The sequence below is a fragment of the Epinephelus lanceolatus genome, chromosome 10 (assembly GCF_041903045.1).
Source record: "Epinephelus lanceolatus isolate andai-2023 chromosome 10, ASM4190304v1, whole genome shotgun sequence".
Classification (NCBI taxonomy): Eukaryota; Metazoa; Chordata; class Actinopteri; order Perciformes; family Serranidae; genus Epinephelus; species Epinephelus lanceolatus.
In genome coordinates, this window is record NC_135743.1 from 12,169,618 (window position 1) to 12,182,432 (window position 12,815).

At 40.0% G+C, this 12,815-nt stretch overlaps 2 protein-coding genes across 2 annotated transcripts; one reads left to right on the plus strand and one right to left on the minus strand.

Annotated features, from left to right (window-relative positions):
* Window positions 1-3,372: 3,372 nt before the first annotated feature.
* Window positions 3,373-8,481, plus strand: sgk2b (serum/glucocorticoid regulated kinase 2b). Its single transcript, XM_033641212.2, has 12 exons — window positions 3,373-3,563; window positions 3,922-3,997; window positions 4,084-4,150; window positions 4,270-4,295; window positions 5,159-5,216; window positions 5,305-5,388; window positions 5,492-5,623; window positions 6,599-6,711; window positions 7,316-7,535; window positions 7,626-7,781; window positions 7,882-7,971; window positions 8,056-8,481. The coding sequence occupies exons 1-12, from the start codon at window positions 3,497-3,499 to the stop codon at window positions 8,215-8,217; spliced, it is 1,251 nt and encodes a 416-aa protein (XP_033497103.1). The 5' UTR covers window positions 3,373-3,496; the 3' UTR covers window positions 8,218-8,481.
* Window positions 8,466-12,524, minus strand: LOC117266181 (putative transmembrane protein 244). Its single transcript, XM_033641214.2, has 6 exons — window positions 12,146-12,524; window positions 11,744-11,829; window positions 9,410-9,483; window positions 9,210-9,335; window positions 9,077-9,121; window positions 8,466-9,001 (listed from the first exon to the last, which is right to left on the minus strand). The coding sequence occupies exons 1-6, from the start codon at window positions 12,278-12,280 to the stop codon at window positions 8,907-8,909; spliced, it is 561 nt and encodes a 186-aa protein (XP_033497105.1). The 5' UTR covers window positions 12,281-12,524; the 3' UTR covers window positions 8,466-8,906.
* Window positions 12,525-12,815: the final 291 nt, after the last annotated feature.

Consider the following 12,815-nt stretch of genomic DNA (forward strand, 5'->3'; position numbering starts at 1 on the left):
TATTGTTGCATTAATGCTTCAGTAGCTTTTGAACTAGATATTTATATGAATGTATTAATAATAAATATAAAAGCATTTGTCATATGCAACAATCTTTAACACTAGTAAATAAAATATTTAAAAATATGTGCATTACGCTACAATGTCTATCACTAGTGAGTAAAATATTTAAAAATATTAAAAATGTGTGCATTATACTACAATGTTCAACACTAATAAGTATAATATTTTAAAATATTAAAAATATGTGCATTATGCTACAGTGTTACATTACAATGGTTAACACTAGTACATAATATATTTAAAATTACAAGAAATATTGGTATTATGCTACAATGTTTAAGACTAGCAAATTAAATATTTAGAAATATGTTAAAATATTAAAAAATATGGGTATTATGCTACAATGGTTAACACTTGTAAATAAAATATTTTTAAATATTAAAAAAAAAATATGGGTATTACATTACAATGTTTAACACTAGTAAATAAAATAATAAAACTGTTTTAAAAATATGTGTATTATGCTCCAACATATAAAACTATTGTGGAAAGTTTGAGAGATATACAAAAATATACATTATGCTAAAAATTACAGGAAAAAATATTTATGGATAGAAAATAAGAATTAGAAATATGTACAATGGAGTGTAATTACAATATATCATTTGGACATGTAGCTGAGAGAAAGCATGTTGTAATATATATCTAATAAGTATCAGAACAAATGCAGTAATCTTTATCCTACACAAATTTAAGAAACCAGGAAATGTATTTGTGCTTCAGTGTGCTGTAGCTTAAAGTCGAGATTTTCCTGCTGAACCAGGTCTGAAACCAACATTTCCCATTCCAACCACAAATCTGACTGTGTGGACACAAGCATGAGTTAAAAGAAGAACAGACGTGACAGAGACATCAGTGATTTAAAAGTTAATGACAGTTAAAGGGATGAAAATGAGATTGGTTTCTGAATGAGGTAATTAAGCACAGAGAGGGTGAGGGCTGGTGATAATTGAGCTATAATGAGGTCAGAAGTTAAAAGGGGCTTTGGGTGTCATTCAGACGTGGAGTTTGAATGTTGTTCAACTTTTCTTCCTGTCAGGCCTGAAGCTGACGCACAGTGCCCGTCCTGTGTTGGGCAGTTGTGTCTCTGGTGGGTCTCCTCTGCTGTCCACTGTCACCTGCTGCATGCCTGCAGAAGCAAAAACCAGCCGCGGCCAGTTCCCCTGCTGTAGAGTGACTTGACAAGAGGTGTCAGACTGAGGGTGGTGGGTCAGACCAGCAGAGACCAGTTCACTTTGGGGAGACCGGCGGAGAGCTCTCCCCCCGCCCTGCCACCACTGTAACAGAGAGGGACCTCCCCCCTGTTGCTGTTTGCAGATCAGCTTTCTGCAACAGTAACCTGTAAGACACCCTGTCCCAAATCTGGACTCAGCAGCTCCAAATTTAGACACAGAGACACAGGGACAGATTTGACGTTAGTTCAGTATCTGCACTTCATGTCCCGTTTATCTGATTCACACCCTCTTATCCTGACCTCACGCCGTATTCCTCGATTGCTCAATTCCAGTTAAAGGCAATACTTCCTGTTTGACCTTTGGCCTCATCTCGTGACAAAGCCCAGTTTGTGTCCTGTGTGAGCGTATTATCTATACCTTTAGTTCTGTGGTGGAACAACAACAAGATTAAGTTTACGACCTCTCTGTCTCTCTCTCAGAGGAATTTGTTTACAATGAGCTGTGCCAGACTCTTAATAGTTCCTCTTTCTACTCCCATTTATTATATAATCACATGTTGATATAAAGTTCTGCTCATGTGATTCAGTCCCCAGCAGGAACATTTGGATTTAACAGTGACCGTGAATGACTGGAGTATCTATACACTGATAAAACAACCAGCCACTATAGCTGTATGCAACAGTATACTGATCATATATCACAAGCATAAAATTGGGTCTGTGGCGGTGTGGACAGACCCTGTCACATGAGACAAGAAGACAGAGTTGTCATATACTGGAATGCTGTAGTGACATTGCACACGTAGGCTATAGTTTCCATGACCCATTAACTATCTTTAGGCTCAAAAGTGTGCTGGGCATATAAAAGTAATACCTGATCTGCACATGTGCTTTCATCCTCCACACCGTGCCTTCAACCATGTAGGTCAGTGAGGATGATTTGTTGATTATACTTTGTGCTGTAGGCTACATGTTTGGCTCTCATACACACACACACACACACACACATTAACTCAGTACTTGTCCCATTGTCAGTATCCCTCCCACTCATAGCATACAGTGCTCCTGACAACTGAGTGTGATGAAGAAAGAAAGAAAGAATGAATGAAAGAAAGAGAGAAAGGAAGGGGAGGAAGGAAAGAAGGAGGGAAGGAAGAAAAGAATGAGGAAGAAAAGAAAGAGGGAGGAAGGAAGGAAAGGAGGAAGAAAGGAAGGAGGAGAGGAAGAAAAGAACGAAGAAAGAAAGAGGGAGGAAGGAAAGAACGGGAGGAAGGAAGGAAGAAAAGAATGAGGAAAGAAAAGAATTAAGAAAGAAAGAAAGAAAGAAAGAAGAAAGAGAAATACAGAAAGAAAGAAAGAAAGAAAGAAAGAGGGAGGGGAGGGAGGAAAGGAGGAAGGTAGGAGGGAAAGAATGACGAAAGAAAGAAATCAAGGAATTAAAGAAAGAAAGAAATGAAGGAAGGAAGGAAAGAAATGAAGGAAGGGCAGAAAGAAAGAAAGAAATGAATGAAGAAATGAAAGAAGGAAAGAAAGAAAGAAATTAAGGAAGGGCAGAAAGAAAGAAAGAAATGAAGGAAGAGATGAAAGAAGGAAAGAAAGAAAGAAATTAAGGAAGGGCAGAAAGAAAGAAAGAAAGAAAGGAAGGAAGGAAAGAGAAATCAAGGAAGGGCAGAGAGAAAGAAAGAAAGAAAGAAAGAAAGAAAGAAAGGACAGGTCTTTCGATAGGGACGTCAAGTGGGTCACTTCACTGAGCGCGTGGCTGCAGGGTAGTGACCTCGTGAGCACTTCTCTTTGTCAATGGGGCACGAGCCCAGTCTGCTGCCTTCAAGTGCAAACAGCAGCTCGTCTCTCCAGGACCTGAAATATTTCGTTAGGCTACTCATTGCCTACTCTTCCTCTTGCCGCCTGTAAACGCATTTTAAAAAGATGTATCATTACCTCACCATACAGCCTACGAATTTATATTTTGTGTCTCTGCTGCAGCCATGAAATCGATTCAGTCAATCAGGATTTAATGTAACTACAATCACTTTAAAATCACTTATGGTCGCTCATTAGCGCACGCTTTTATAGCCGACACATCTGAGGGTCCTTAAACGCAGCACTACTCATACGTCATTGGTCTTTAAACTGAGCTGCTACACTGTGAAAGTTCGGGACAAGCGGTGCGTCTCTGCTGCTGGACAGTCCGCCTTCACTGTCAGCCCACTGCTCTCTCCTCTGTCTAACCTTTACCAAATCTTCCAGACAGTCGTCAAAATGACCGTGACTCAAGACCAGCCGCTGACCTATGCCAAAATGAGAGGGCTTATGTCGTTTTTCTCAGGTAAATAACCGGCGTTTTTTTACGTTACGTTAAATTTGACCGTTAACTGCTAACAAGTGAATCACAGTCTCTAACGGTTAAAACTAGCTTGCAGAAATCCTGCTACTAAGAGACAAAATCACTTTAAATTAGAAAGAGTAGACCCCTGGAGTTTAAGGATATTATATTAAAGTAAAATATCAAGACTTAGCCTTTTTTAAATCGTTACAAAAAGTTGAAGACATAACTTAAAAGTTTAATGTAATGGTTTCATAACTTCATTCAAGTGTGTCAGATTCATGGCAGCTTAACCTATTGGCTAAATACAGCTGTTGAACTCTTATGTAAGGGGCTGGCTAACCCCCTGCCTGTCTTACAGCTCTGCTCAAGGGGAAGAAAGTTGGCTTCAGTGGCTTCTTACACAAATGTGTTTCCACTCAGCAATTCTGCCAACAGTAAGTTCGCAATTTCATGTTTACAGCTTTTAACTTCACTGAATCTGATGGAAAAATAACTTTTGTCTCTGACCTCCTGATTGAAGCCTGGACACCCAGAAAATCCTGCAGCGACAGAGCAAGCTGAAAAGAGAGAAGGAGAGAGGCACCTTGGTGAGTTATAGAGGAGTTTTTTGAAAGTACTGAGCTAAGTGTTGACAGGAGATGAAACTGAATCTGACCTCCTGACCCTCCTGACCCTCCTGCCCCCTATTTGTCTGTTCTCTCTGCAGAGCTCAGCGAGCACAGCAACCTCACAGTAAGTCATGACAGAAAAAGCTTGGCTTCACATTATGGGGCAACTCTTTCTGTCCATAGCAGTCTGTTGAATTACACTCAAAAGATACTGTTATATCTGGTTTACATCCCGTTAGTAATGATTATTAATAGTCTACTGATCTGTAATTACTTGTCACAATTCAAAATTTCAATATGATATGGTGAGTAGTTAGTAAAAGGATCAGTATGTATGATGTAGGGGGACTTAGTGGCACCTAGCAGTGAGGATATCAGATTGCAACCAGCAAAAAAACTCCTGGTTGTTATTACTTTATTGTTCGTTGTTTAGATGGTTCTTATTGGGAGCTGAATTATCTGCAGGGGTATCTGCCTGTCCAAAATAAACAGACCTGGTGATTCAAACCAGCAGACACACTGATTAAAGCAGTTTCATGTTAAAAATCTGTGTTTTTCGGACCCTGCACCAACTCAGGGCAACAAAAAAGTTTGTCTTTGGTGTGTCTGTACAATGGACAACCAACAAAGGATGGCAGAGGAGATACCCGCACACCAGTGCAACTTGGTTGGACAGCTACAAAAGGGTTCACAGGCTGAGATCAATGCAAAAAAATGTCAATTTATTTAGGACAGCCATTAACAAAAAAAGCTGCTCAAAGTGCAAAAAAAATAAAAAAAATAAAAAGTGAATTAAAACAGCAACAAACATTTCAGTCCTTGACTATTATGAATGCTTTTTTGTGTCCATCTCCTCTGCTGTCCTTTCTTGGCTGTCCATTGTACTGACACACCCAAGACAAATTTTTTTGTTGCAATTACTGAAATACGGACCAGGAGTATGCCTCACAACATATAGCTTTCATTTTCTTTCATTATGTGAACTAGGATGAAGCCATCAGATTTTGACTACCTCAAAGTTATCGGTAAAGGAAGCTTTGGAAAGGTAGGATTTGTTTATTCTTGATATTTTTTGTGTTGATTTTTTTTGTTGCTGTTATTGGGATATTGAATGACAGGTCAAACTTTTACAGGTGCTGCTGGCAAGACACAGAAAACGTGGAGGCTACTATGCTGTCAAAGTGCTGCAGAAACAGATGATTGTCAAGAGGAAAGAGGTAAACTATCTATCTATCTATCTATCTATCTATCTATCTATCTATCTGTCTGTCTGTCTGTCTGTCTGTCTAACTACTTGTTGTATCTGTTGTGTCTCTGCAGCAGAGGCATGTGATGGTTGAGAGGAACGTGCTGCTAAAGGGACTACAACATCCATTCCTAGTGGGGCTCCATTTCTCTTTCCAGACACTGAACACGCTCTACTTTGTCCTGGACTACGTTAATGGAGGGGAGGTATGTGTATAAAAAGTTCTTCTCTGTCAACTGTGGGTTGGTAAGAAACTGCCCACAATCATTCAGAATATGAAAACTGCTACCTTGGTATTAGATATTACATAAAATTGACATAATTCTCAAAGGGGAACTTTGGTATTTTCTGACCTTGACCTTGTTTTCACATGTTTTTGTGTCTAAGTGACTTATGTGAACAATCATTTTTGAAAGGGGTTCAGTACTGGGTGAGACTGCTGCAGCCAGCAGCAGTGAAACAGGCTGTGATGTACTTCCTGTGGGCACTGAGCACCGTCAGTTTACAACAACTGAGTGCTTCTTTTTTTGCCACTGACAGGCTCAGATTGTTATTTTAAGTGTCTGACAACATTATGGAAAGGATCCCTACAGAGGGTGACCTTTCTGTTCAACCAGAAACAGACCTGAAATTGCCATCGCCTAATACGCCAGACTCCTTATCAGTAAACTGTAATTTAACTGTGTAAATTAAGGGTTTATTTCAACCAAACCAGAGTTCTATTTTGTCTCTGTCTACTTTGAATGAAATGTGTTTTATAATAATAAAATTACAGTTTATTTAAATGGAGTTTGGAGCATTTGACTAAAGCAATTTCGGGGCTGTTTTTGGTTTAACAAAAAGGATTTTACTCTACAAAGAGGTCCATCTCTGAAGGGATTCTTTCCATAGGTCGTCAGACACATATAATATAATAATAATCTGATCCTCCAGATGAAAAAGGATGTTGTGCATCAACAGTGATGATACTCAGAGTGCTAAACCCAAAACTCCAATATGATCAAAAATGTAAAAATGGTAGCACATCTCAAATTGCCAAGTTAAGGAGGCGGACAAAGTACTCACATTTGACTTGTTTTAATGGTTTTTAAAATTGTTGTTGGAAAATACCAGAGCTACCCTTTAAGACTGTGCATTCAATTTAATTTTAGAGATGTCACAACTCATCTGTTTGTCCTCAGCTTTTCTACCACCTTCAGAGGGAGGGGTCATTTCCTGAACCCAGGGCTGCTTTCTACGCTGCAGAGATGGCCATGGCGTTGGGCTACCTCCACTCTCTTAACATAGTTTACAGGTACATACACATACACAAATAGACAAGCCATTACAGAGTCACTCTTCCAAGTTTTTCTTGGTTCAACGCTCACTGACTCATCTTGAAAAAAACAAAATCCATCCATGCCCTGATGAAGGCCAGTGAGCATGGCCGAAACATGTTGGTGATTTTAATGTTCATCATGAACTAGCCATTTAATAAAGGCCTTTTAACTTTTGCACCAGAGAAGAGTTGCCTTGGATTTTGTTTTTTTCAGGATGTACTACACTTCCTGACCAAAGAGCACCTTCCTGGATACCATGATACTGCAATTCACATGAGCACTTCATCTGCTGTTGTCTTCAAGTCTGCTCACTGACTCATATTTGATTTAAATGTGTTCCTCATGTTTAATTGATTCATGTAGGGAAATCCCAATAAAGCATTCACTTTGATTAGAGAGGTCTGCATAAAAATGTTATCACTAGAAACAACCATGTCTTCCAACACCACATTAAAAATAAACTGTTGAGAAAAGTGATAGGAACCAAGACGAAATTTCAACAAAAACAAAGTCACTATCTGTTTTTGTTGGAACCCGTAGACTAAACCAACGCTTTTGTCTCATTTGTTCGTCTTCCAGAGACGTCAAACCAGAGAACATCCTGCTGGACAGTGAGGGCCATGTGAAGCTGACTGACTTTGGGCTATGTAAAGAGGGAGTGGCCATAGGCGGGATCATGCATACGTTCTGTGGGACTCCTGAGTACCTTGCTCCAGAGGTGCTACGAGGCCACCCGTACAGTCCAGTGGTGGACTGGTGGGGCCTCGGCACTGTGCTGTTTGAGATGATCTATGGGCTGGTGAGTGCTGCATGTGAAACAATCTTATCATCATCATATAAACCTCTTCATTATCTTCACATTACTCAGTCTCCTTGTCTTTTCTCTCAGCCTCCATTTTACAGCCGTAACAAAGTGGAGATGTTTGAGAACATACTTCACGCTCCTCTGCAGATGCGTAGTGGGGGGTCTCAGGCTGCACGCTCACTATTAGAGGGACTGCTGGAAAGAGACGTCTCCAAACGCTTAGGAGGGAGCCGTGACCTTGTAAGTGCTCACACACTCACACACACACAAAAAAAAGACACAAGCAATGATGTGTCTGATCACACCAACCACAGAGGGTCTGATTTCAATGTGTTTCCAGGAGGAGCTGCAGGAACATCCCTTCTTTGCATCCATCAACTGGGACGACCTCCTGGCCCGGAAAGTTAGACCCCCGTTCATCCCCAAAGTGGTAAGACTGATTCAGAAATGAATGGGGAGCACCTTTTTTCCAAATCAAAGCCCATAGGACCTGAGTGTGTTTATTCCTCCCCAGACTGGTCCCTGTGATGTCAGCTACATTGACCCCGAGTTCACGATACAGCCTGTCCCTGCCTCTGTGAATGAGTGGTGCCAGAAGGGCGAGGTCAGCGAGGTCTTCCCAGGATTCTCCTTCATGAACCCATTGGAGTACGTGGCAGCAGAGCCGATTTTATAACAACGCCAAATCCTCTGGGAGCATGTTTCTTCAAATATTTATTTTTTATGTCATAAATTATTAAACCAAAGTCTATTTTTAAACACTTAAGCAAAAAGTTTCTTACACTAACACTGCATGTTTCATTGGTTACTAAAATATAATATATTTTTTAAGTTATTACTTTGACATCAGTTCATATTGTGAAACAGGCTGGTCACTATTTCACAAGTCTTAACTACCTTAACATGTAAGAGGGTGGAAGAATAAACAATCTGAAGCAGCTTTATTGTTTATGCACTTTACATTTATATCTTTAAATATGTACAACAAGCATGTATTGCAACTTTCCCGTTTTGCTGTTAAATTCACAGTTTACAAAGGTACTGAAAATACTTCACAGGGTGCCTTAAAACCCTGCAGTGACAGAGGCATTGTGCATCACAAGCAAAATACATCTCCTTGTGGCATTTACATAAAAACAATAGGATGCCAGTCTGTTGACAACCCTGAAACACAAATTGGACCCAGCTCTGACTTTATGTATGATGGTGAGGAAATGGTGTCTTTTTTTAGTGTACAGAAAAAGTCCATCACCGTGGAGAATCTAATGGATGTCTCCAGGATGAGAGCATCTGGTCTGATCCTTTCCACCTCACTTCACAAGACTGTTTATGAAACAGTTTATACAAAGAGGAGCTTCCTGTCTGTCAGTAGATGCTGAAGGAGGCGTAGCTCTGGTCACTCTGGCAGGTGAAGTAAGCTATAAGCTGACCGTTGCAGATCATCAGAAACAAGCCGCTGCCTACGTAAAAACAAAAATGTCAAACTGAGCTCATAAAGTTAAACGCAGGAAAGATGCTTGTGTTTTTTGTTTTACCTAAAGCCAGCCACCACTGCCACACCATGGGAAACTCCAACATCACTGCAATGTGAAAGCAACACATCAACTTTCACAAAACATTCTGCAATTTGTGTGTGTGTCTAGATGTTTCCGTTAGATCTCCACTCACCTACACTGGTGATCATTACATGCAGTAGTGTGACAGTGAGGGCGTAGTCCCACACCCGCCTCCTCACCACTGCGGCAAACAAAAGGCCGCTGCAAAAGTAGGTGAGCTCCAAGGACAGGAGGTTCACTGCAAAAAATACAGGAAGTGAAAAAAAATTCAAGCTCATTGTTGATCATACTGGCTGTGTTTAATGTGCTCACCCAAGTATTTGGAGTTGGACTCAGCAGGTTCGGTCTTAAAGTCAAATGGGATCAGTCCGTCAAAGTGATCCAACCTAAATGAGGGGTGGGTTAAATATACAATAAAGGGGAAAACTAATGTCAGCAATTGCAGGACAGTGTGTTAAACCAGTGTGCCATATCATCTTGTTCACAACAACACCAGTATAAGTTTTAACATGATAAGAACAATTCATATCTTGATAATGGCAATATTCCAACTTGTTGACATATTGACGTCATAGTGTTACACACGGCAACAACAAGCATGGCTGAAACTGAAACCTGATGGTCAGTGTTGAGTGACACAAGATACAGCGGGAAGAGAAGGGAGGAAAAAGCAGAGCGTGAAGATTCAGATGGAAAAGACAGTCCAGTCTTTATGGATTTTTCCCAAAGAAAAGGAAATTTCCTGTATATTTATTATGTATACACAATGGCAACTGTTAAGATGTGACATTTTAAGTTGACTTTATTTTGTTGTACTTTTTTATATTTCATACAGAATCAGAATCTCACTGAGAAACTGTTGTTTACAAACTAAAGAACTGAGATCATTTTTGCTTAGTTTGTTCTGTTTATTTGAAGGCAAACTGTTGAATTTATACTGACATTAACTATAAAACCTATTTTGTTGCACTTGTATCTCCTTGAAAAATATTTTCAGTATCACAAAAATCCCTTAAAATATCATGCTGTTATTTTAGGGCCATGTCACCCACCCCTAATGTCTACCTGGCAACAGGTAAAAGCAGGCTCCAGATATAGGCGACATGGTGCAGAACTAAATCCCCAAATAACTAAATCTAACCACTGCAGTGGCTGCTTCAAAGGTGGATCCATTACCCTTGTCAAAAATAAGCTGTTTGGCCCTACTGACCCAATGTCTGTCACGTTTTCTGCATGTTTTGTATGCATGCCACAACCCCCAAATACACACTGCAGACTACACGTGGCATCATGTTTCGCCTTAAGAGTCAGTAAAAATACATACAATTTTTTTGTTCTTGGCATTTATGCAAAGAGACATTGGGCAATTTTAATAGACGCACGCCTTCTAAAGCCAAGATGTTAAGCATCAACATGGAGAAGCACCCAGAGACAATGTATTGGGCACTGGCTTAAGGAAATGTCTGTGTTTTCCTTTGGAACATATGAAGATAAACAAGAATGGTTTCAGTGTATCTGGCACCCATTTATAAGATGTTTTAGATGTTAGAGATCTCTCTCGTATGTTTGACATAACAAAGGACTCATAATCACAACCTCTGCATTAAAACTTACTTGTTGTATAGAGTAAATGTAATATACAGTATGCAATGAAGGACTTGTGTCAGCATCTGTCATATCCTCCTGAGACCCCACATTTTGGGTTTACTTGACCTTATTATATTCTACTTAACTCAGACCTGTTGTCCTCATCCTTGGACACTTTTTTGTGCCATGTAGTTGTAGTAAGAGCACAATACACTTAGCAATGTAAAAACAAGATGGCAGCCATCTCTGCCAAGTCAGTCTGCAGCCGACCCCGACACAAAAGTGGACATGGTCCAAAACCTGATCACATTTTATGGTTGAAACTTTGTTTGCAGTTTGATACAGTAACAAATTTGACCAGTTTTAGCAACAGTGACAAGCTAAGATGTTTTTAATTAGGAGGTACTGCACCATAAAAAGCATAACTGAAAATTAGGAAGTACTTGTTTGAAGACATGAGGACTCTATTATTGTCTGTTTGAGGACACTGGGACTTCAGTATCATTGACAATGTTTAGTTTTTTATACTTATCAGGTCCTACTGATCCCAACAAGCGAGGAGAAATTAAAAATGTACACCAAATAAAAGTTCAGGTCTCAGGAGGATGTAGAACCCTCATTGTAATTTTTTTTCTTTGCCTTTTTCTGTTTTTATTTAATGTTATTATTACTATTATTAGTTTTATTTATTGATGTTGTTTGTGTTCCTATTTGCTTATTTTTGTTTACATGCGTGTGAGTGTTTGTTATAATTTTTCAATTGCTTTAATATGGCTGGTCAACATGGATGTATTTATTTTAAAGAAAAGGCAGGACTTTTGTTTCATACATTTGGTATTCTACATGTTCTTTTCTATTTGTATAATGTTGACAAATTAATAAAAAGGTTGTTTAAAAAAAATATATGTGCTATCTTGTTTTTTAGCCACCATTTTATAACATCAGAATATTCACTGGGTGTGGATGATATTAACTAAAAGAAGAAAGTTCTCGCAGGAGAGGTTGGTGATGCTTTCAAGGGCTGGTTTGCCTGTGCGCATGCGTGTGAGAGACTCTCACCTGAAGGCTCCGAAGCACACACTCCCAATCATGTAGAAAAGCGAGTAAAATATGAGCAGACACAGCAGCAGGTTGAAGAGCACGGTCTGTGGGGTTGAGACAGAACATTTCACAATACGGTATTTTAATTTGTGTAATGAACAACACATGTTTTCCACGCAAACATGACCCTGGAGCTGCATATTGAGGGCGACCGGGCTGCAGTGGGAGGCAGACAGCGACTGTACACTGACCTGCTGCACTCAGTGGAGATTATAATCCGCATTATTGCAAAAAAAATAAGCATCAGGCGTTACATATCTAGTCATATCCTCCTCACTATTTGATCGCACATGATTCCCCCACAGCCGATCCCGACTGACAGTCCACACACCACACATGACACCTTCACTGTCCTCTTACCTTCGAGTCGACCGCTTTGCTTTTGAATGCCATCTCATTGTTTTTCCTTGATGTTACATTACAAAATAATCCAGGCTGCTGCAGCACGGTGCACGACCCCGTTAATCCCCCGGAAAACTGGACTTCTTCCGCCATCTAGCGACAAACACGGGACACAAAACCAGCGCCGCCGCTTCTACAACACTGAACTCATTTCACCTCGTATCAGGGCGGCCTTTGTTGGCTCAAATAAAGACTTTCCTCTCCTTGTACCTGTTAGCTAACACCTGAACGTGCAGTCAGGGGTACTTTAATGTTTTCTGCCTAACCGGAGTCAATTGCATACAAAAAAAATGGCTAAAACGACGCTTAAAAATCTGCAGCTTTATTATACCGGAGAAACCATAACCGCCCTATGTGGGAGGGATTGAACACTACTGCAGGATAGCTGGGGATGATGTGCCTCAACATAACCATCAGCGACCCCACAAATACTTCAAATCAACCTAGAAACACCAGAAAGGAATAAGCACACAATCCTATTACTGAGTTAAATGGATTAGCTGTCACATTAAATCATACATGCAGTAATGGTATTTGAGGTGATGCCACACAGTCCGATACAGTGCCTGCATGCATGTTGGATTAAAGACAAAATGAAGCCATGTGGCTGCGTTTCTCTGTGTTAAAT